Raw genomic sequence first — 24,071 nt, forward strand, 5'->3', positions numbered from 1 at the left:
GAACCGCGCGACCGCTACGGTCGCAGGTTCGAATCCTGCCTCGGGCATTGATGTGTGTGATGTCCTTAGGTTAGTTAGGTTTAATTAATTCTAAGTTCTAGGGGACTGCTGACCTCAGGAGTTAAGTCCCATAGTGTTCAGAGCCATTGAACCTTTTTTTTCTGAAATGATACTTCGGTACTGTCAAACTCCACAGCGAGGGTCTTAGCGAAAACAGTTGCTAAAATGAGCTTCGAATGACAAGTATTGCTTGGAATTGGACTTGCACGACTGAAAATACACACAGAGGATTCTTATCGTTTGGCTCTTCAACTGGGTTTAATATGTCACCAGTGCAGATCTAGAGCATTGCTGTTATTGATGCCTCTTTCATTTCTTGGTCTAAAACAATGCAACTCTCTCGATTTTACCGCCCGGCGTCACCGAGCAAAGTAATAGGAAGTCAGTTCTGTTCAGGGAAGCCACAAGAGTTACAAAAATTGTGGTTGAAACGTTACGAAACTACACAGTCATTATTCAAGACTGTTGTAGGCGCCAGCGATGGCAGTTGTCTGAGACATCCTGGAGTTTAATATAAGACATTCATTCTCAATGGCATCAACTAGAGGACGTGCGGTAGATGTGAACATCGGTCCTTTCTGTCGTCCTTCGCGGAAGCCATCGAGGAATCTACCATTAGGACTGCCATTCATGGAATTCCTTTTCAGTCACTGCCACTTAACATGTTTCATAACAAAATTACATGTTCATGCTCTTCTTAAGTCACTTCAGTTGCGTTTTAGATCCCACACAAAACGCAGAGTACAACGCACCTTCATATCGTATAACAGAAGTACAAATATTGGTTTTCTGGGGACTTCAAGTTTTAATACACACATTCACCTAATCTGTGCTACGGCCGCAGCTGCTCATTTCGAAGTGTTTATTCGTTGATAGAAAGGTTTTAATGACCAGGTCAGGTGCGAAATGCTATCAAATTTTGTCCATATCCCTCGAGTTTAATTCAAGAAAAGAATATTTTGATTGTTACAAAGGTTCAGGTATATGACTAATTTCCTGAAGTACTAGTAAGATGCTTAGGTCGTCGTTTCATCACAATTAGCACGACGTATGCTTGAAAAAAAAAAAAAAAAAAAACAAAAAACAAAAAAAAAAAACAAAAAAAACGTGAAGCTAGACGCAGTTCTTTTACTACGAACACAAGCAATATATCAATTACTCAGAAAAAAATATTGATAATGAAGCAACCAATCACAACAGCTTAAATCTTTGTAAGCTGGCTAACAATTTTCAATACCCTACTTGTATGATCAGTCAATAGGACTACCGCTCAGAACACCTTCGTTACTTCTTAAGTCTGATAGTGGATCTGATCTTCGCCATCAAAGAATAAATTACAGGTAGATGCTCAATGTTTATCTCCTAATAGGCATGAAAATACTATAGATGACAGTGATAGTATACGACGTGAGCGGAACATTGATCAATCTTTCATTCATTCTTTTCATTTATTTTATTTTTCATTTATTGATTTCAAACATCTTTTGCTTTACACTATGCAAGATGAGAGGACAAACCACACTTTGCCTTTAGAAATACACAAGTGGTCTAAAACGAACCATGTACAGTGTACGTTTACGTGTGCTTTCTTATCAAATATCGATCGTCGCCATTTTTCATTACGCAACGACTTTTTCTCAAGTTTTGGTGCGTCATAAGCTTTATTACGGCAAACAAGTCAGAAATTTCATTGCAAAAGGTATTCAATTTTGTCGCATCCTGTGAGCAGGGCATCGACCGCGTTGGCGCGTCGGTAGCTGGGCAGGGAGTGGTAGTTGGGTGGTCGACAGCACCAATACACAGCTTAGCTCGCTGTTGTGTGGCCGGGACTGGCTGGTGATTCGCCGTCTATTGGTGTACAATTTGCCGACCAATCATTGGGAAAGTGCTGTCGAAAATATCCAATGTAAGTTCACAAATTATCTGAGTTCTCTGGTGAAGTTGTGTACGTAGAGGTGTCGCCGAAATTTGATTTTTCTGTGGATTTTTGCGTGGAATTTGGTCATACATGGCCCCGTTTGCATGAAACAAGATGGGAGGCCATATTTGTTATGTGTAATTTTGCTCAGGATGCGCGTTTCAATTCACGTTCTACATTATGGAATATTTTTGTGTTGAGTGCAATTTTGGTATTTTTTTAAATTTTGCTGTGTGCAATATGATGACGCGATCATTATACCAAAGTCGGAATTACGGCTGTGGTGAAATTCGTAGCGTAAGGCGCTTCTCGCCTTTATGCCCGAGTCCTGGAAAAATAAAACGCTACTACGAACTTTCCGAATGTTTGAGGTAATTTAATCTATAACTGCTTAGTTGTCACCAGTGATGATTATTTTAATTATATAAGCTACTTAAAAGAACTTTTATGAGAGATGACATAACCTCACTTTTGTTACTGCATTTTGTTGCAGATAGCGACGTCGTTAATATTGCAGCTGAAAGCTTGCAATGGAACAACAGCTAGGAGATGGCCAAGTTACTGTTATGCAGGCCGTGCCTGCAGGTGCAGCGGGACAACAAGTTCAGGTATTAGTTTTGTCTTGAAGATTCTTTGTTTTGGTGTATGTGTAGATGTCTGTCATATAGCTTACAAATCGTCTTATCTTCTTAAAGGTTGTACAGGTTAACCAAGCAGGACAAGTAATACAAGGTTCTAATGGGCAACAGATTATGGTTCATGCTGTTCCACAGAGTCCACAAACCATTCAAGTGGCAACACAGGGTGGACAGACATTGCAGCCAATTCAAGTTTTACCAGTTTCCAGCTTACAGGTAGTATTCCCATTTTTAGTTCACAAATGTCTCACATTCAGAAGAACTTTTATTAGTCTATGTTACCAGTAACATGTTGTAATGGGTACATTTTGCTTTTGGGGTAGCTGTCAAAAATCATTAAGACATAAAAGTGGTACATTTCTTGAATATTTTAGTGTATAGTTGCTAGTTTTCAGTCTGATATAGTAGTGAACATGGTATGTAAACAAATAAATGGAATTAATTAGAAAACTTTTTTATGATTGAGACTACTTCATGTACCTATATAAGTTTTGTAATTTAGTTTAGATGAGCCAACTCATTGCATTTCCATATTTTTTGCCACATGATATGGCCCTCATGTGCATATTTTTATAGTAGGCCTAATTTCTATTCATAGCTGCTGTTTTAAAAGGATATTGCTAAGGGACATCCACTTTATGTTGATCATAATTCTATCCATTTGCTAAGTTTTTCTTACAGTGTCTGTCTTTGCCAAATAGTTTGTACCTCCTGTTGATTAAAAGTTAGCATTTTGCTCAGTAACACACAATCTATAGTTTATTTTAAAGCTGAGGAATAGTGAGATAATGATAGTTCTCTAAATTGTTGAACAAGACACTGATCTGCTTTACAAATAGGTTTATCCTTTTTTACTAGTGGAACTGTGTGATGTTTCCTCCAGTTGTATAATTTAATTTTCGTTAAGTACCACTTTTTAAGTATTGTCTTAATAAATGCTGTTGACATGAAGAAAGTTATACTTTGATGTACAAATTGTGTACTTCATATATCGTAACTTTCCCAAGAACCTGAAATACTTTTCCACCTTTACTTATTTCATTTTTTCAAATATCGTTTTTATGCATGTATGTTTGAAATGTGTAGGGTGGTGCAGGACAACAAATTGTCATACAGCAACCGCAACAGGCACAGATCATTCAGACTTCAGATGGACAAACTTTTATTTATCAACCAGTGCAGATTGATGGTGGCGTTCAGCAAACAACTCAGCCAACTGGTGAGTTTAAGTTAAATGTCAATTGAAACGACACTTCAACCTGTCGGTAGTATGCAATGGCAATTTTATCACTTTATCAATGTGACTCTGTTGTAAATAAATTAGGTATTGCAATGGCTATTGAATACTACATACCATCCAGTAGTATAGTTTATTGAACATATTGTCATCACTGGAGTCATGGGTATGAATTTATAGAAGCTGATAAACTTTAGGGCAATAGAAATTGAGGTATTAATTACTTCTGCGTGTCACTTCTACTTTTGTAGTTATTTGGTACAACCAAATGTGGTATCAACCCTGTGTGTAGAAGGCCGTTCACTCTGTGTACTTCACATCTGCCTGTGGTGGTCCATGTGCAGGAAGAAGCTTGCTTCGTCAGCTCTGTGTACTCCTTTCCGATAATAGAGTTCTTACAAAAATTTAACACCTGTGCTCCCTCAGTGAATTCCGAAAGAGGTAGTGTGTGCTTACATTGAATTTTTTTATCTCCATTGACCAGTGAGACAACATGTCAGATGTGAACTGATTCCTCCTGTTCATGGCAAATGATATGTAATGTCTTACGTCAATGAGCATGAGTACGGAGTAAAGAGGCTGTAGCCTTGAAACTAGTTGTGACTCAATAAATAGTTATACAAAAGTTTTGGAAGAGTTATTTTCTAAAATATTATCAGCTGTAGTCATGTAACAAGCTCTTATGAAGAAAACAAAAAGGATTATTATGGAATAGCCTACTTAATGTTATTTAGTTTGTTTATGGTTTCCATGAGCTACTTAAGGTAAATTCTGGGATAATACCTTTCAAAAGGAATGGATCACTTTCCATCCGTATTACATCTGACAGCTATGACATTTATAGGATGTTAAACTATAATCTTCGTTTCTTACTCTCTTTATCTAAGCAGATTGAAACGAGCAAGACTTTGTTCTCATAAGAGCTGTTTCTTGCATTGGGATAGACTGAGTTTATATCTCCATTCATCCTTTGATGTGTAGGTTGTTGTGCTTCACAAACACGCTCAAGACATATGCCTTAATGGTTCCATTTGGAAAGGCTGAATTCTGAAGATGTACAGAAGTAATGTAACTTACCCACAAGATATAAGTATTGTTGATCCTTCTGTTGCAATTCGTCTAATACTAGTACTTTCGTGTATAGGTGCCCACTTGTTAGCTGTCTTCTTTCATGTTTTGTATATATGTAATACTCTGGGATCAGGAGGAATGCTCAGTAAGTCAGTTTTGGCCAGTAATGTAATTTTAATGTCTGGTCCCACATCACCTTTCTGATAGCAATGGCAACAAGGGGGGAGGGGACTGGTTATGGTGACAGATTGATGTGTAGCTTTGGCCAAGGTCAAGGTTAAGTTGGAAAGTGACAGTTTGGTTGAGAGTTGAAGACAACAAATGTGATACTAAAATCATGGTTGAGGTGACACTCATCTGTAGCTTATTCCGTTAGAAAAAAACCGCTAATAACATCATATTATTTGCCATATTGTTTACGGCATTAGTCACTGGTCAAAGCCAATGACTCATACCAAACTTTCCTCAGAATCTATGTACTGCACAACTAAACTGCAAGACTGGGTAATCACTAAGTTCATGGAAGGAATGTCACCAACTTTATTTTAACCAGTCTGTTGCTTACAAGGGCATGTTCAAAGCCTCCATTTCTTTTCAGGCAAACACTTTTTATAGTCTGAGTCTGCTGTTTCTAGGAAACATGCTCCCGGTTAAATTTTTTGTTTAACACTTTGCTGTAAGGTCTGTTAGATTTTGTTAGAGTGATTCTTTATTTGTGAATCATTATAGAGAGCAGCATTTTGCAGGTGAATACTTGCAGGTTCACTGCATTACAGTGGGTGTCACACAAGTTTTCGTCGATAAATGTCTTAAAGTGTTCTCTTTCCGCACATTTGATCAGCACACAAGTATTATGGAAATGCTTCTGATGCTCTTTCTGTAAGTCACTATTGTGGAAAATTACAGAATCGGCATTTGAGGCTGACTGCAAATATATTCTACTGCCACATTTAGTGTAAGAACCATGAAGATAAGGTAAGAGAATGCAGAGCTTGTATCGATGTTTATAGGTGGTTGTTTTTCCTTCAGTAGGTCTGTTAGTGGAACAGAAAAGGAAATGCTACTAGTGCCGCCGCCCCTCCCCCTGTCATGCACTGTAAGGTTCTTGCGGAGTATGTACATGGATGTAGAGCACTTAACTATGAATTGCAGTGCCACCTTTACTCAGCATTATTCCAAAACATCGCATATATAGGTTGACACTTTTCGCTAGCTTCTCATTACAGTTGGGAAGGAAATTTAAAATTTCAGTACACTAATTATCAATGAAAAATATAACCTGAAGAAAGGGTGATGTTTGCATTCTGGTTATTAACATCTAGAGATAGTCACATTAATGATTGTTTAGCATTTAAATAGGTGCTACATGTTGGGTAGTTTCTGATGTCTGCAGTGACACGTGTGAGGCATTTCAAGGATTTTGTTTAAGTTTGTAGAAGATCGGTGGCACAAGTTTACAATGGGGCAGTTGACGAAGCTACGGGTAGTTCTTTGCCGTATTAGAGAAGGCGGAGGGTAGTGGGCTGATCAGCCCTGCCACCTTTCTTGCCTGAGATAAATTCCTGGCATAAGGAACAATAATGATTAATGAAATTATGTATTACCTGTCACATGGGCTAGTAGATAAAATCTGTGGGTCAACAGAAGTGTCAGATTCCATCCGTCTGCTTTGACCCATGGTGTAAGGGTGTTATTGTGTGTGATGTCATTAAGGTGCAGAGTTTGAGTTGGTTGTGTTTCGTTAGTTTGATTGTATTTTAGGAGGGAGATGTTATTGTCTTATTTATACGTATTGTGTTTGTTGCCATATGTATATAGTGACATCATTGGCACCATATTAGAGATGCTTCTGTAATCCCAAATCTGCTTATGTAGCTTCTTAGAGGGAAGATAGCATTGTCCCAGGTAAATTATTTTTATTTATTGTCAAAAGTTTGTAACATAACAGTGATAACATCAGGCACATAATTAGAGCTATCATGATTATAATCAGTGAAAGTGATAGTCTTTCATATATTTTTAATTTTAATCGTCTTAAATACATACACTTGAATATGTTTTAAAAATTGTTGTAAATAATTTTGGTATAAAAGAGAGAACTCACCAGATAGCAGAGATGTCGAGTCCTCAAGAGACACAGGTACAGGAGAATGAAAACATTATTATTTGTGTGTGCCTTTTGACAACTCAGTGCCTCCTCCAGTCATATTCACACTTTTTTACATTCAATAAAACTGTTATTGTCTTTATTTTTTTAATGAAAAGAAACACAGAGCTTTTGATTACTTGCTCAGTTCTCACCGGATGTGATCATGTAATGAGTTTATTTTTCTCATGGTCCCAGTTAGATCTTTAAGTGCTTTCGCAATTTTCTACCAATCCTAATTCTTTCCCTTTGACATTTATGCCGTGGGTCTCTTGGATCCCACAATCACCTTTAATATTCATATTCTTCAGCCAGCATAACTGCATTCTCTTCAGAAATCTCCATTGTTCACGCAACTTGTTGTCCAACAGCAGAAGTAAAAAAGATGGCAGACACAATCTTTCTGTACTACTAGTGCCAAAGCAGTGAGGATATGAACTTCCTTTGATGATTCGCTAAAAAGCCAACAACCAATGGAACACTAGCAGATGTGAACTGAACACAACTGAATCCAATGTTGCATGCATTCATTTACTGCTAAAACCAGAGAGTTTTCATTCACATATGTTCAATACTGTGTACACCAGGCTTTATATTACTGTAGACTGTTAGTTCCTTATTTCTAGGATAGTGGTGAATTTTTGCCGCTGTTATCCACAGAATTATTTGCCATTCATGTGCTAAAACTTACTAACAGTTGATATTACCATTTCAGTTGTGTAATTATTGGCTGGTCTTGAATGTATGTTTCATTTCATCTCTAGGTAAACAGGGGAAGTGTAAGTCGCAGTTTGCTTTCATTTCTGTTAGGAATGAAATATTGTAAATATGCCAACAGTGATCAACTTGAATGGAAATCTGGTGCAGCTGGCAGCAGGCACAGGCCCTGCTGCTGTAACAGCAGCAGCTCCAGCCCCGGTTGTCACAGCAGCAACACAACAGCAGATCAACACCACAAGTGCCAGCCCTGCTGCCACAGCTGTTCCTCAGGCTGTGGGTGTCAATGGGAGTAATATTGTAATGGTCAGTATCACTTCATTTTCTTGTATGTTAACTTTGGAGTGAGTAGAAGCTTTTGGTATTAAACTCTCTTACTTACAGAAAGTGATGTATCTGGAGAGGTGCTGGCAGAAATGGAAAGGGGCATAGGCACCAGTCTCATAGGCAGATTAGAGCATAGAAAAACTTAAGAGTAGGTGAACAAATTTCATTGAGATTTTGAGATGGCTAAGTTTAAGGGAACAATGCCAAGGAGAATTCATGATATAGAGAACATGTATGATTGGTAAAAGTCTAGAATAGGGCTAGTGGTGTGCTTAAGTGTTTTGTACAGGAAAGTTGCATGAGGTATGATGGGAACAGAAGAAAGAGTTTCAGCCGTTTCGTTACACAGCCAATGGGAGAGCAGCAGGCAGGTATGTTCAAAGTATTGCACTTGGAAGAAAGGGTGAAGCATTGCTGAAATGAAGATTATAAATTGAATTGATCTATTTAAACTGTGCTAGTAACTACAAACCAAAGTCGGTGTCGCCACTTCTGATATATTTGAAAAGGCACTAAAATATTTCTCTGTTCTGCATTTGTGTGCAGTCTATATGCAAAAGCACAGTTAGTGGATCATTATTTTTTAATTAAATCATGGAAGAAGGTATGTGGATCAATGTTTATTAATAAAAGGAATGTCCAACTCTATTATGAATGAACATTGATCCACCTACTTTCTCCCATGATTGAATTGAAAAACATTGATCCACTTAGTGACAGCTTTTGTTGCACTTCCAGGGGATTCCACCCACACAAACCTTTGATTCTCATTTCACCATCACATTTGATACATTTTCATGCCTCTGCAATTCATCCATGAGACATGCACCAACAGACGACATTGCAGCGCAGAACTAACCACTTAAATCAGTCCACTTTATAGCAACTGCTGCTGTAATCACAAAGTATTTCTCTAAAAACTCACTTATACACCAAAAAATAGCAGACAAGACAATGGCTTCAATTTTGGCACTAGAAATACATTGCTTCTGTTCTCTCCTCTCATTGATTACGTTGGATAATCATCGTATTCCTACACAAAACTGGTGCACTGCCAACCTATGAGCAATAGGGATAAGCACCACTGTGACTGCCGCTGGCTCTGAATTCGATTTCAGTTTGATTAAACGTTAGATGTATTACACAAGGAGCAAAAAGCCCAAATGTGTGTCTAAATGAAGAAGTTACATTGAGGCAGTAAAATAAACAAATGAAGTAATGCTAGATAATAACTTGAGTGGGAGAAGTGATGAGAGTAAGGGGAATTCTAGACTGTGTATTGTGGGCAAAGAATGTGAGGAAATGATGAAGGCTGGTGTAAGGTTTTGTGAAATATATGAAGATTTTTGGGATGATTTTGCACTGGGAAATATGCTCAAAAGGGATCGGATAAATTTAAACACATTTGATAAGGGAGAGCTGTTGCAAGAAGATGGACACAGTGTGTAACTGTTTTGGCTGAATATTGACATACTAATTGTGACTGTAAAGGGGTGGATTGCGAGGTGGCTGTGTGAACTACTTCGTTGCTGTCCGTGATTCATTTATCGGGATGTGCTTTTTCTTCCCAAGGGTGCAGATTTATTGTGGGTGCTCGCTTAAGAAAGTTGTTTTATTACACAATTTCACTTTTCCCTCCAAAATATCTGTTGTGAGAATTTCCTTCATCGACTCTCATTGGGTGTGATGCTCAGGGATCTTAATTATTGCACACTTGTTTCTGTAGTTTCTTTTGGGTCTACCATAATGAGTGAAAGAGAGCATAGAATACAAGCTTTAAATCAGTATAAATATGAGAACAAGAATTTATCATGTGGTGGTGTGGAAAATAGTATTAACTCAACCCTGTTGCGCAGGTACGACCACTACTGAGTAAATTGTTAAAACTGTTAATCATTTATGGTTACGTATTTGTAGTAAGTGGAAAATTTAAAACTAATTATGATTTTTCTTGCCTCATTAAATGCCACTTTTTGTCTTTGGTCACAGCATGGACCTGGTCTGGGTTCAGTTCGCAGTCCAACCCTTACTTTGAATGTCAGGAAGTACTAATCAGTTAATATACACCTTTGGAGAGTGGGCTTCATTTGACTGAAGAATCACTGCCAAGAATTTGTCAGTCAAAACATCGAAAATTTCCTTACGCTTTGTCATTCAGCCTGTGGTGCTGTGCTGGTGGACCAACTTGACACGCATAACAGTACATAAAAAAAAAAAATGGCCTGACAGTTTATGTAGGCATGGGTGGTTGCTCCGCATGTCTACAGAAACTACTTGTGTGAAGTTCAGTCAAAATTTCTTTAAGTTCCCAGGTGCCTGAGTGAGGGGTCCTCAGAGAAGATAAATGAATGGTATAGCCCCCACAGCACCAGCAAGTTTTGGTCATTCAGAACTTAAGGCTGTTTACTTCATTGCACAAATATTTAGTTAACTGTTTCCTCTTACAGGTTACACATTTAATTTTTAAGACATTGCTACAAGTGCACATGACTGTTTGCTCTAGCAATGGGAGGCACCTTTAGTGTAATGTATTGTCCCTTTTATACCAAAACAACGAATTCATATCATACTAGTTTTAAGATATAGGTAATTAAATGTTTCACAGAGTCTTCAAAATCAACTGTAGTAGTTTAGGAATTTTATTTCCATGTACTATGTTGTTAGGATATGAGGTTCATAATCATAAGTGCATAATCATAGCTGCACATTTGTTGTTTTAGTATTACCAAGAAGTACAGTATTTTTGCATACATCCATACATGAAAGTAAATCACATGTATCTGGTGCCAGTTCTAATTTTATTGTTTTGGAAGAAACAAGTTTACCAGCTGCTATGAGAAGCTTTTCCATGTATACCTTGGGAATAGATAAATGTTAAGGTTATTTCACTAAAGACTCTTTCAAACTGAAAAAGTTTGTTTCTTTCATAGTGGAGTAGACAAGCACTGTATGTTGTGATTTTAGGGATGTCTTTCTGGTCAATTTTGAAGCTTAGAAAATAGGTTTACATCATAATGTGGATGATGGACAAGCATTCCTCCTGCAATTTTCAATGATTAGTGCCCATCCTTTAGGTGTACTACTGGCACGTATTGACGTTTCTTCTATACCTTGGAATGAATAAGAGTCGCATTCCATTTCCACGTGGTCTGTTTTTTTTTTTTTTTTTTTTAAAAAAAAATGTGTGATCAGCTGACCATAAGTTTATGACCAGTCGACTGTAAGTTTATACCTAAAAACAAAGATGTGGTAACTTACCAATTGAAAGCGTTGGTATGTTGATAGACACTGACAAACACACACAAAATTCAAGCTTTCGCAACCCATGGTTGCTTCATCAGCAAAGAGGGAAGGAGAGGGAAAGACGAAAGGATGTGGGTTTTAAGCAAGAGGGTAAAGAGTCATTCCAATCCCGGGAGCGGAAAGAAGTTCTTCTGCTGATCTCCACATCTATTTGTCATCATCTTCAGTTGTGTAATTTGTGGTAGTGCCATGATATTATCATAGACAGGTGACGATGTCAAGTGGTTCTCTTTTACAGAGTCTCATTCCACGAATAAGTGCAGTCTTGATTTCCTAGATTGTATATGTTGTCGTCGTCTTCAGTCCTGAGACTGGTTTGATGCAGCTCTCCATGCTACTCTATCCTGTGCAAGCTTCATCTCCCAGTACCTACTGCAGCCTACATCCTTCTGAATCTGCTTAGTGTATTCATCTCTTGGTCTCCCTCTACGATTTATACTCCCAACGCTGCCCTCCAACACAAAATTGGTGATCCCTCGATGTCTCAGAACATGTCCTACCAACCGATCCCTTCTTCTAGTCATGCCACAAGCACCTCTTCTCCCCAATTCTATTCAATACCTCCCATCTAATCTTCAGCATTCTTCTATAGCACCACATTTCGAAAGCTTCTATTCTCTTCTTGTCTAAACTATTTATCGTCCACGTTTCACTTCCATACATGGCTACACTCCAAACAAATACTTTCAGAAACGACTTCCTAACATTTAAATCTATACTCGATGTTAACAAATTTCTCTTCTTCAGATACGCTTTCCTCGCCATTGCCAGTCTACATTGTATATCCTCTCTACTTCGACAATCGTCAGTTATTTTGCTCCCCAAATAGAAAACTCCTTTACTACTTTAAGTGTCTCATTTCCTAATCTAATTTCGTCAGCATCACCCAACTTAATTCGACTACATTCCATTATACTTGTTTTGCTTTTGTTGATGTTAATCTTGTACCCTCCTTTCAAGACACTGTCCATTCCGTTCAACTGCTCTACTAAGTCCTTTGCTGTCTCTGACAGAATTACAATGTCATCGGCGAACCTCAAAGTTTTCATTTCTTCTCCATGGATTTTAATACCTACTCCGAACTTTTCTTTTGTTTCCTTTACTGCTTGTTCAATATACAGATTGAATAACATCGGGGATAGGCTACAATCCTGGCTAACTCCCTTCCCAACCACTACTTCCCTTTCATGTCCCTCAACTCTTATAATTGCCATCTGGTTTCTGTACAAATTGTAAACAGTCTTTCACTCCCTGTATCTTACCCCTGCCACCTTCAGAATTTGTCAAAAGCTTTCTCTAAGTCTACAAATGCTAGAAACGTAGGTTTGCCTTTCCCTAATCTTTCTTCTAAGATAAGTCGTAGGGTCAGTATTGCCTCACATGTTCCAAAATTTCTAGAGAATCCATACTGATCTTCCCCGATGTCGGCTTCTATCAGTTTTCCATTCGTCTGTAAAGAATTTGTGTTAGTATTTTGCAGCTGACTTATTAAACTGATAGTTCGGTAATTTTCACATCTGTCGACACCTGCTTTCTTTGGGATTGGAATTATTATAGTCTTCTTGAAGTCTGAGGGAATTTCACCTGCCTCATACAGCTTGCTCACCAGATGGTAGAGTTTTGTCAGGACTGGCTCTCCCAAGGGTGTCAGTAGTTGTAATGGAATGTTGTCTACTCCGGAGCCCTTGATTCGACTCAGGTCTTTCAGTGCTCTGTCAAACTCTTCACGCAGTATCATATCTCCCATTTCATCTTCGTCTACATCCTCTTCCATTTCCATAATATTGTCCTCAAGAACATCGCCCCTGTATAGACCCTCTATATACTCCTTCCACCTTTCTGCTTTCCCTTCTTTGATTATAAATGGGTTTCCATCTGAGCTCTTGATATTCATACACGTGGTTCTCTTCTCTCCAAAGCTCCCCTTAATTTTCCTGTAAGTAGTATCTATCTTACCCCTTAGTGGTATGTGCCTCTACATCCTTACATTTGTCCTCTAGCCTTCCCTGCTTAGCCATTTTGCACTTCCTGTCAATATCATTTTTTAGACATTTGCATTCTTTTTTGCATGCTTCATTTTCTGCATTTTTATGTTTTCTCCTTTCATCAATTAAATTCAATATTCCTTCTGTTACCCAAGCGTTTCTACTAGTGCTTGTCTTTTTACCTATTTGATTCTCTGCTGCCTTCACTATTTCATCCCTCAAAGCTACCCTTTCTTCTTCTACTGTATTTGTTTCCCCCATTCTTGTCAATTGTTTCCTTATGCTCTCCCTGAAACTCTGTACAACCTCTGGTTCTTTCAGTTTATCCAGGTCCCATCTCCTTAAATTCCCACCTTTTTGCAGTTTCTTCAGTTTTAATCTACAGTTCATAACCAAGAGTCCACATCTACCCCTAGAAATGTCTTACAATTTAAAACCTGGTTCCTAAATCTCTGTCTTACCATTATATAATCTGTCTGATACCTTTCAGTATCTCCAGGGTTCTTTAATGAATGCAGCCTTCTTTCATGATTCTTGAACCAAGTGTTAGCTATGATTAAGTTATGTTCTGCACAGAATTCTACCAGGTGGCTTCCTTTCTCATTTCTTACCCCCAGTGCATATTCACCTACTATGTTTCCTTTTCGCCTGTTTCCTACTCTCGAATTCCAGTCACCCATGTTTATTAAATTTTCGTCTCCCTTCACTACCTGAATAAATTCTTTTATCTCATCATACATTTCATCGATTTCATCATCATCTGCATAGTTAGTTTTCTTTCTCCTGAGTAGTCCCCGCCCTGCATCACTAATGGTGTATATTTTAAGACCACACATTGCATATTTATTTGGAATGTATTGTATAAACCCACAAAAAGCCAAAAAGCATGCAGTATTTCATCAATCGCAACCAAGTCGCTGACATGATATTGAGTAGTATGGTTCCATATTGTGAAATAAATGCTCTGAAAAGAAAATGCAAACGTTTGTAACTGAAAATTGGTAGTAAGATAGTCATACCAGTGCTGTTGGGTGCCCGCAGTTCACTGCAGTTTGCACGATTTCCTTTTTTGTGCCAATTAAAAACATGCCCAAATAGAGCATGAATTGCTTTTACTGTCGCATTTGTACATCATCAAGCTCGAAAATAGCTACTTTTTTCAAATCCATCTGCTGGTATGAGCTACTATGTCTTCTATCATGTTTTCAGTGATAAACAGATGAAATGCATTTAATGTGCACGTGCAACCTTGGCAGTCCCGTTTGGCCTATGTAAAATGCTGATAAAGTTTGACACTTGTTTTTTGGTAGTCAGGAGTTGGCTAATTCAAATAGTTTCATTGTCTTTTCCAGGTACTTGCTGTAACATCTTGTACAGGAGTTCCTGATCGTCATCTCCCACCTGCAATTGTTAATATTCACTTTCAATAATTTCCTCTTCTATATCAGAGTAGTCATTAGATTCCCACATCAAGTCATTTTCCGAAATTGCTGGTAGTGTTTATAGGATTTCTTCAGGGTCCCTTACAATATCACTTTCCCTGGAAATAAATCTATCCATAAAACAATTTCAAACTGAAAATAAGAATAAATATTGAAAATATGTGTAAGAAATTATAAGCATATAACATTGAACAAAACTTATATGCAGAGACTGAACTGAAGTTAACAAAACTGTTGCAAATAAACAATTGCTAGATCTGATTTCAAATGAAAGCACACACACTCTATCTATGATGGAGACTGAATCCTAAATTCCATTGAAACAGAAGACTAGCACCAGCCACTGGACTCTCAGATAACTAAAATTTGCAGTTCATATGCTGCGGTGTGCCCACCACACGGTCAAGGACAAGGATTATCTTATGATTCCTTTTCATCATTCTTGTGTTAAAGTGATTTAGTTAGCACAGCAATTAACACTAAGATATCAGTGGATTGAACAGTTCGTTAATTGAACAGGAAACTGCTAGCAGTGATAATTGCTGGTATTTGTAGTGATAATGATGGTGAACGACATTCTTTTAAGAGGAATGAAACTGTACAAAAACTAGTAGTGTGACATTAACCTATGATATGCAATTGAAAAAAGAAGTAAGCCTTATATGACAATGACGAGGGGGGGACATGTAGTCTTTAACTAAGTGGGAAATTAAATCATAATTTAGTAATATGTGATAATTAAATAACGTGAAAAAGTTGCAAATCTTGCTTCTAGTGGAGGGTCAGGTACATATATTTAAGAAGTAAATATTTACATACATTAATTAACTGTTAAGAAGCATATCCAAATTCCAGAATGAGATTTTCACTCTGCAGTGGAGTGTGCGCTGATATGAAACTTCCTGGCAGATTAAAACTGTGTACCGGACCGAGACTCTAACTCGGAACCTGCTAGGTTCGCAGGAGAGCTTCTGTAAAGTTTGGAAAGTAGGAGACGAGGTACTGGCAGAGGTAAAGCTGTGAGGACGGGATGTGAGTCGTGCTTGGGTAGCTCAGTTGGTAGAGCACTTGCCTGCGAAAGGCAAAGGTCCCGAGTTCGAATCTCAGTCCGGCACACAGTTTTAATCTGCCAGGAAGTTTCATAGCCAAATTTTTCATGCATTTGCAAATTACGTGTGACAATTTCATTAAAATGATTTAAGAAAATGTAATACAGTAGTTAACTTATGAATCCAAGTGTGTTTAATGACACACAAAAACAAACTTTAACATTAAAAGTAGTAGCAGTTCTGCAAAAATGCCTGAAAGTACAAAGGATAAGAACACGGTATACAGAAGAAACATATGTATGATAGGGTTGTCAGCAACTGTCCCACTGCACAGGCAGCCCATCAGCAAGCGTTAGTCATAGAACAGGAAATGTTGCAGGCCTTTCATAAGTTTCCATTGTACTGGGAGCCACCAGCTCATGTTGATATCAGTAGGTGGTGTGCATGTCATAACTAGCAAGCATCTCATACAATAAGGAAGCAGTATTATGAGAAACTGGTCATCTGTCCAACTGAAACAAAACTGTACAATGAATTGAATTTTGTGATTTATTTAGATATTGAAGTGAGTAATCTTCTCCAAAGATCAAAGCGACCACATTTTATATCTACTTAGCCCTAGCTTTCTGTTTATTACCTGTGACCAACGATTTCTAAATTATGTTAAGACAATATTTTTGAATTTTTTAAATGCAAATAAAACTGGGGATGCTATTGAAACAAATTAATTTGTAAATTTATAAACCATTAAATATTATTTCGGTTTCTGTTCTGTCTCCAAACAGATGGTGCCGGGTGCAAGTGGTGTGCACCAGTTTCAACGAGTACCCCTTCCAGGTGGTGCAGAATTTCTTGAAGAAGAACCTTTGTATGTAAATGCAAAGCAGTATAGACGTATACTGAAACGCCGTCAAGCCCGAGCAAAATTAGAAGCAGAAGGAAGAATACCGAAAGAGCGACCTGTAAGTAGAATTGATATTGGTTATTCTCATTGTTGTTGCTGTTAATGTGTCGTGAGGGAACAGAAAATGTAGCAGATATTTTTGGTAATATGTGCATTTATTTGTGACAAATTTCTCATACATTTTGCAAAATTTGCATCTACTTTTGTTGAAATTTGCTTCTTCTTCTTCTTCTTCTTCTTCTTCTTCTTCTTCTTCTTGTGTGTGTGAGATTAAATGCACAAATTTAAAAGGTTGTCACACTTCATGAGTGAATGCAAACAAAGCCTTATCTGTTAGAAATTGACTCTTAAGAAAAGTACTAACAGGGAACTTTTCAACTGGACTGTTTTCTTTTGCGGAAACTTCAACAGATTTTTCGTCCAAAATGGCCTTTGTCTTCTTTGTTTAAGTTTCCAACAAATTATGGTTCTGTTGAAAAGCAGCACCATTTTTCCACTGGTGAGCTGAATGTCTCTCCAATTTAAGGTGTTTTCTACTCATTCTTTATCTTTTCCCACTTAATTCATTGATTTACTAAATCTGTAGTATATTAATTTCTACATTTCACTGGCATTCATATCCGTGACAAGGCTAAAGTAATAAAATTCAAACGCTAGGAGAGGCCCATTTTGTTTTCCTATCACTATAACACAGAGTGCAGACACAATAGAGTTGCAGCTGGCCCCGAGCGTAGACAAACTAGAATTTTGACCATCTGAGGAGAGAGGAGTGGTGCAGGGAAACAAGCCCCGTCTCCTTCTCTTAGGGCAGAAACCTAAACCTATATTTCGTGAAAGTGTAACTGACAGATTGTCACAGGGATTGCCAGTATCCTCTGGTGTTGTAAGGGTTGTAATAGAAACCCTTAATGAACCAGGATTAATTGCTTCACTCATTTCAAAGAAGAAAAGAAAACTAGCAATGCACAATGCGCAATTGCTTGTTGAGGTTAGCAGCATATTGTTAACAAGATAGTTCAGGCCTGACCTCTAGCAGTATTAGACATAACTACCGTTCAGAACATCCACATTAAAAGTGTCCATATCTTGCAACTTTCGAACTTCAGCTAACAAACAACATACATGTTTCTTTCTAATAAAATGCTATGTCCCAAGGCTGGGTACCACATTGCATTATTCAGTTACTGCCTTAAATAGACCACTCAACTGCCCACAACTGGCATGGCACCAGAGCATAGTGCATTGGTACATAGTCACGTTCATGTGCTTTTTATTTTGCACACAGGTTTGATGCATATTATCTTTCCAAATTGACTTTGCCAGATGATGTACAATACTAGTAACTGAAAATGGGTTAAGTTTTTTATATTAATATTCCAGAAGCAAAACTGTTTCAAACTATCGCTGATAACGTATTTCCTCTGAACGCAGTTTGCTATGAAATAGTGTGTGTTAGGTAATGTCGTGGCTTTGTATTTTTAGGGAGAATTTGCATCCATTTCACATTATTACAAATTGCGAATTTTTCTGATCCCTAGTTATGATAATTGCAATTATGGTCTGCTACAAACAGTAAAAGTTCTTTGCCTTCATTGTAGACTCTATGAAAGACTAAAATTAATGCTCATATACCCACGGGCCTGTCAAATATCTAATTATTTTACGAATGGTTGGCTGTTATATAAGCTACATTTATCAAGTAAGAGTATATAATGTCCCCAAACTCTGATCGGTTAAATCACTTGATTGTATGATCACATACCTATGTATTTAGGAAGAAAGGCTATCAGCCTGTATGCCAAATTGAAATGGGAACACATACAAATCATTGCCTGTCCAGTTATATAAACTTCACTGCAATATCAGTGGATTACAGGAGTGGCGTACATAATTTAAAACTGCCTATACAACTTTATTATGTAATTGTGTATCATGCATGCAGATGTAGACATTCCTTGCAATTACTGAAATTAGAATACTTGAATCACTTTGCTCAATAATTTAGAGAGAACATTCGTAATATGATGAAAAGTAGTTTTTCTGTGTCTTTGAAATGACCTAAGACATAGACACTGTAGCACACTGATGTTTCTGTAGACAAATTTATTTTTAGATGAATTAATCAGAATAGAAAAATAAAACTTAAACTACTTATCAAAATACAAAAATTGAAACATCACTGTAGTATAGCACACCAGATCAACAACACACAATAATATAAAGTATTAACAATTTTATTTCACTATGTTAGTACCAGCATTCAAATTAAATTAGTTCCTTTCAAAGAAGAGAATTGTACAGTGTGTTAACTGTAAGCCGGCAGAGTTCTGAGAGGAGTGTGGGAAGAGGAGGAAGCAAGCATTGGCTGGCGAGGGGAGAGGAGCCGTTGGGCGGAGGGAGGGGGAACAAGGCAAACCTACCAGTTGCAGTACTGGCACTACAAATTGCGCGTCATGCATACACGAAAGCAGACGAAAGGCTTGGAAGTAAAACAAGATTTAAATGAACAAAGACTCCATGACTTACCAAGCGGGAAATCGCTGGTAGATAGGCACAATAAAAAACACACAAAATTTCGAGCTTTCGCAACCCACAGTTGCTTCGTCAGGAAAGAGGGAAGGAGAGGGAAAGATTAAAGGATGTGGGTTTGAAGGGACGCGCACACACACTCATATCCATCCACACATATACAGACACAAGCAGACATATTGTTTAGCACAACTGCGCAATAAAAACATGCAGAACAGTACAGCGCAAAACAATAACGAAACAGTTGACAATGGCTACCTTGTACAACACAATCAGCTACGTAATGTTGGCAGCAGTCGAAACTGCATGCCTACCGAAGCCTCCCGATGTTTACAGACTTCTACCTATTCAGGACTAGGGAGAGGTGTGCCATCTAAGAGTTCACACACTGTAGACTGAAGGCCTGTTACTCTGCAAACTTGTTGTTAGGTTAGATTTACTTATAAATATTTCAAAGAAACGTCATTTCATGTAACTATACTAAATTGTTACATATTTATGATACTTGGTCATGTCAATAAGAATCTATCACACGTAATGATGGCAGATCAATAATGTATTCTACTACACACAGTCTACACCGATGACAAACACTATATGGTATTACATGGAAATTAACTGTTTTCCAGAGTCGCTGTGATTTGCAATTTAAATTACTTTTTCACTCTTAGCATCAGTATTATAGCCTGGTGATTCTGGAGGCATCAAACATTGTCATCTTATGGAGGGTTTGCTCAGCAACAGTAAAGTTACTTTTTCTTTAAAAACTTACAAATATTCTGCAACTTGAACTGCGGTTTTTGAGGCAACTCATAGATACCCAATGAATTTTTGACTAAATTGGTCTTAATTAAAAATGCACAGGAAGTCATAAGTAAGTGTTGATGTAAAACTGTGTTGGAGTGTTAAAAGTATACATTTCAGTTCAGGTTGTAAAATATTTGTAAGTTTTTAAAGAAAAAGTAACTTCAATGACATCAAACAATGATTTTTTTTTGGGGGGGGGGGGGGGTGAATGGTGACCTACAGTAGGCTGTTTTCGTAAGTTAGAAATATGTTCTGTATTATTGTTGTTCTGAACAATTATACAATTCAAATAGCATTTTTGGTCAATATTCTCACAAAGTATTTTCGTGTAACTAAAGCTTAAAAATCATTAAATTAAAAGATTCGGGCAGGTGGTCAGAAACACTGGCTGAAGCTCTTGTGACATCACTGGCTATAAGTATGGTGAAGCTAACATGTGTTACAGGAATGTTAGCTTAAGTTACTGGTTTTCTGCAAACAGTTTACTTATTTGGCAATGGAAAATGCAGTTATCAATGGCAAATGCATTTATGGTCTCCTCATCTTCGGAAACAACCCAAATTTTTGTTCCAGAAATAAGAAACATGAAAACTGCATTGTAACTAGAATATAACTTACTTAAGTCTTAAAGCTAATTATTGCTAGAGATACTTTTTTACACAATTTAAAATCAGGATTGCTATGTGGATTTAATTGTCTTTTTCTACCAAGTATGTTGTTGCGGTATCCAATAAGTAGTAGTTACTGTACTGCAAACTATCTGCCACAACTTTTACACTAGTGTCTTACGTAAAATCATAAAAAAAGTTAGGCTGGCAGAGCATCATCAAGCATGGGACATGGGTCTGTTTTCAGCCATTGCCACTCCTGCTATAAGTATAGACTAGTCAGTGGTGCGGGTCTCCCACATCGTCCCCTACGCTCCTGAGTACGGGACCTCATCATCATAGACTAGCTGTATGTACTCACAGTAATTGCTGTCTGTGTGCCTGCCTAGCTCAGTCGGTTGAGCTTGAGACTTTTAATCTCAGGGTTGAAGGTTCGAGACCCTTGTTGGGTGGATTCTTATTTCTTTGGGGTGACCTCAACATAAGTGCAAAATACACTGTTTTTTTTTTATAAGTTAACCCTTTAACTGCTTTGGACGTGTTTACGAGTATGCCTTTGTACCTGTCCCTAGACACATTGAGAGTACCAGGTAGAAGTGCTGGTGGAGTGCGTAAACACGTTAAGAGCACACAGGGACAGGTACAAAGGTGCATTCGTAAACACATCCAGAGCAGATAAAGTGTTAAATGGGAAGAATGTGCATACATTTTTATTAGAAAATCAATGCCAAAACTAGTGATGGGAACAATCAAATGAAAAGAATAGATTCAGTTGGTTGTTGGAAAACAATCGCCCAGCTGATAACAGTCGATGCAGTCAGAGTATTTTGGTGCATCTTATGTCCATATATCATACATAAAGTACAAAAAATGTGTTTCACTTTCAAATGATAATTATGATGGTCGTCATCAGTGGTCTGGTCTAACACTTCAAATGATGTTAAATGTCAACATATTTCTCTTTTTCAGATGAGATTTTCTTGCTATTTCCAGTCTAAAATTTATATCTCTATCATGGACATTTTTTTTCTCAAATAGCAAAACCCATTGACTGCATTATCTCATTTCTTAATCTAAAGCCACAGTACCACCTGACTTACACTACTGTTCATTATCATTGTGTGACTTTTATTCATGTTCATCTTATAACCATTTTCCAAGAAGCTCTAAATTTCACTCAGCTTATTTAACATGTCCTCCACAATTTGACAGAATTGCAAAGTCTTTGGTAAACCTAAAAGTTTTTGTTTTCTCCCTTAAAGTTTTCTTTCATGCCTACTCTATACATATCTAACTACATGGAGGGTAGGACACCACCCTGTCTCACTCTGTTCTCAGTTGCACTTCCTTCAGTGCACCAATAAATGCATGTTCATATTTAAAATCTTAGCGGTTTGTGATTGCAGGTGTGTACATTTGTGTGTGTGTGTGTGTGTGTGTGTGTGTGTGTGTGTGTGTGTGTGTGTGTGTGTGTGTGTGTGTGTGTAACTGGGGGCCGAAGGGGGGGGGGGGGGCTTTTTATTAGAAAAAGGGCAAGAGTTCAAAACTTAGAGCAAATGCCTGTTTTCTGTTAAAAAACTATCTATGCTCCTCAGTATGCTGTTGGTGAATGGTAGCCTTTCCTTATTTTACATATTATTCCACCCAGGATTTACCATTATGGTTGTAATATTTACAATCTGATAGTTACCAACTTGCCTACAAAATACTTCTGCTTATCTTAAAAAATGTTAGAGTTGTTCTACTAACATTAACAATTCACTGCTGCCAAGCAACAATTTCTTTGTTATGTGACAAAATAATCCTTACTAAAACTCTGTTGTAATTTCTCTTACAGAAATACCTCCATGAATCAAGGCATCGTCACGCAATGAACCGCATCAGAGGAGAAGGGGGCAGGTTTCATTCAGGCTCAGTGAAGAAGAAACTGTAAGTTGTACATGGCATTTCATACATATAATAATAATAATAATAATAATAATAATAATAATAATAATAATAATAATAATAATAATAATAATAACTCCCCGTGGAGGCCCGGGAAAAGAATAGGCCTCCTGTATGTTCTGCCAGTCGTAAAAGGCGACGAAAAGAACAAACCACTAAAAGGGCTAACCCCCCCCCCCTTTAGTGTGATTAGTTGGTTCAGGACACAACTGAAGAAGCCTCGGACAAGCGCCGTCATGGTCGGGGACGACACTTGAACCCTATGCCCGCCCACAATGGTAACGACACTGCTAGCCAATTGGAAAATGATTTAAATCCAAATTGAGGTGTTTAGCAGGATATGCTTCCTGCAACCACCCTAGAAGGAAAACAAAGACAGAGGATGAGATGGTCAGATGAAGTTAATCGACACTTCATGTTCTGTTATTACCAAGCAACAAACCTAGGAACCAACACAACTGGATACAGATCACAAGTAAACACAACATTTATTACCAGATACCCAGAATTAAAATTTTTAACGGAACAACGACTAGCTGATCAGATCCGTGTAATAATCAAAAATAACAGGATACCCCAGTCAGAATTAGAAAACATCGAACAACAAGTACTACAAATACTGGAACAAAATAATGTGCAATCAGAAGAAGAAGAAAATACAGTAATGGACTCAAACATCTCAGAGCAAACAAACAAAGAACAACACACATCAATTAAACAATCAGAGGAAAACGAAATCTTAAGACTGCCACCAGATCAAGTACAAATAGAACACGAAGTGACACACATGTTAGATATAGAAGAAAAATTTCAGCTGACATATATAGAATACAAAGACACAAATACAGACATTAGACCATTCTTGTATAGACCGCCAAATAACCCACAAGTTGAAACAACAATAAAAACTATCAACACAATCATACACAACAAAATAAATGAAAACACAACTATGGAAGAGTTAAAACTACTGGTTTATATAGGAGCATTGTACACTAAATGTACACACTAGGCAGAGATCAGAACCAACCAACACACAGAAGAAACACAAAAAACCAGCATGGCAACACAGGCTACAGATCAGAATAGGAAAAACTGAGAAGAGACATTGGACAGCTAACACAATTTAGAAGACATCAGATGTCAGAGGGGAAAAAAAAAAGGTTAGGTAAAATCTCACAACATGAAGCGATAGAGCAATTAGATGAAAACAAGCAGAAATTACAAGCATTGGCCAAACGACTTTAGAAGTTACAAAAAAAGTGAAAATAGAAGGAAACCAAACCAAACGTTCAACACAAATCAAAAGAAATTTTACCAGACAATAGATAACACAACATTAAAATAGACAATCCACCAAACATAACAGACATGGAACACTTT

At 37.6% G+C, this 24,071-nt stretch overlaps 1 protein-coding gene across 2 annotated transcripts in view; it reads left to right on the forward strand.

The window, feature by feature from the left end:
* The first annotated feature begins 1,624 nt into the window (after positions 1 to 1,624).
* LOC126281535 (nuclear transcription factor Y subunit alpha) overlaps positions 1,625 to 24,071 on the forward strand; it is a 33,501-nt gene continuing 11,054 nt past the window's right edge. The window contains exons 1-7 of one of the 2 annotated variants that reach the window (XM_049980585.1): positions 1,625 to 2,349; positions 2,472 to 2,586; positions 2,674 to 2,832; positions 3,703 to 3,835; positions 7,909 to 8,093; positions 16,679 to 16,855; positions 22,579 to 22,670. In XM_049980585.1, the coding sequence (XP_049836542.1) occupies positions 2,509 to 2,586; positions 2,674 to 2,832; positions 3,703 to 3,835; positions 7,909 to 8,093; positions 16,679 to 16,855; positions 22,579 to 22,670 (824 nt within the window). In that variant the 5' untranslated portion in view covers positions 1,625 to 2,349; positions 2,472 to 2,508. The remainder of the gene's footprint in view (positions 2,350 to 2,471; positions 2,587 to 2,673; positions 2,833 to 3,702; positions 3,836 to 7,908; positions 8,094 to 16,678; positions 16,856 to 22,578; positions 22,671 to 24,071) is intronic. The other variant, XM_049980584.1, reaches the window with a different exon arrangement.

The sequence above is a fragment of the Schistocerca gregaria genome, chromosome 7, assembly GCF_023897955.1.
Source record: "Schistocerca gregaria isolate iqSchGreg1 chromosome 7, iqSchGreg1.2, whole genome shotgun sequence".
NCBI classification, from domain to species: Eukaryota; Metazoa; Arthropoda; class Insecta; order Orthoptera; family Acrididae; genus Schistocerca; species Schistocerca gregaria.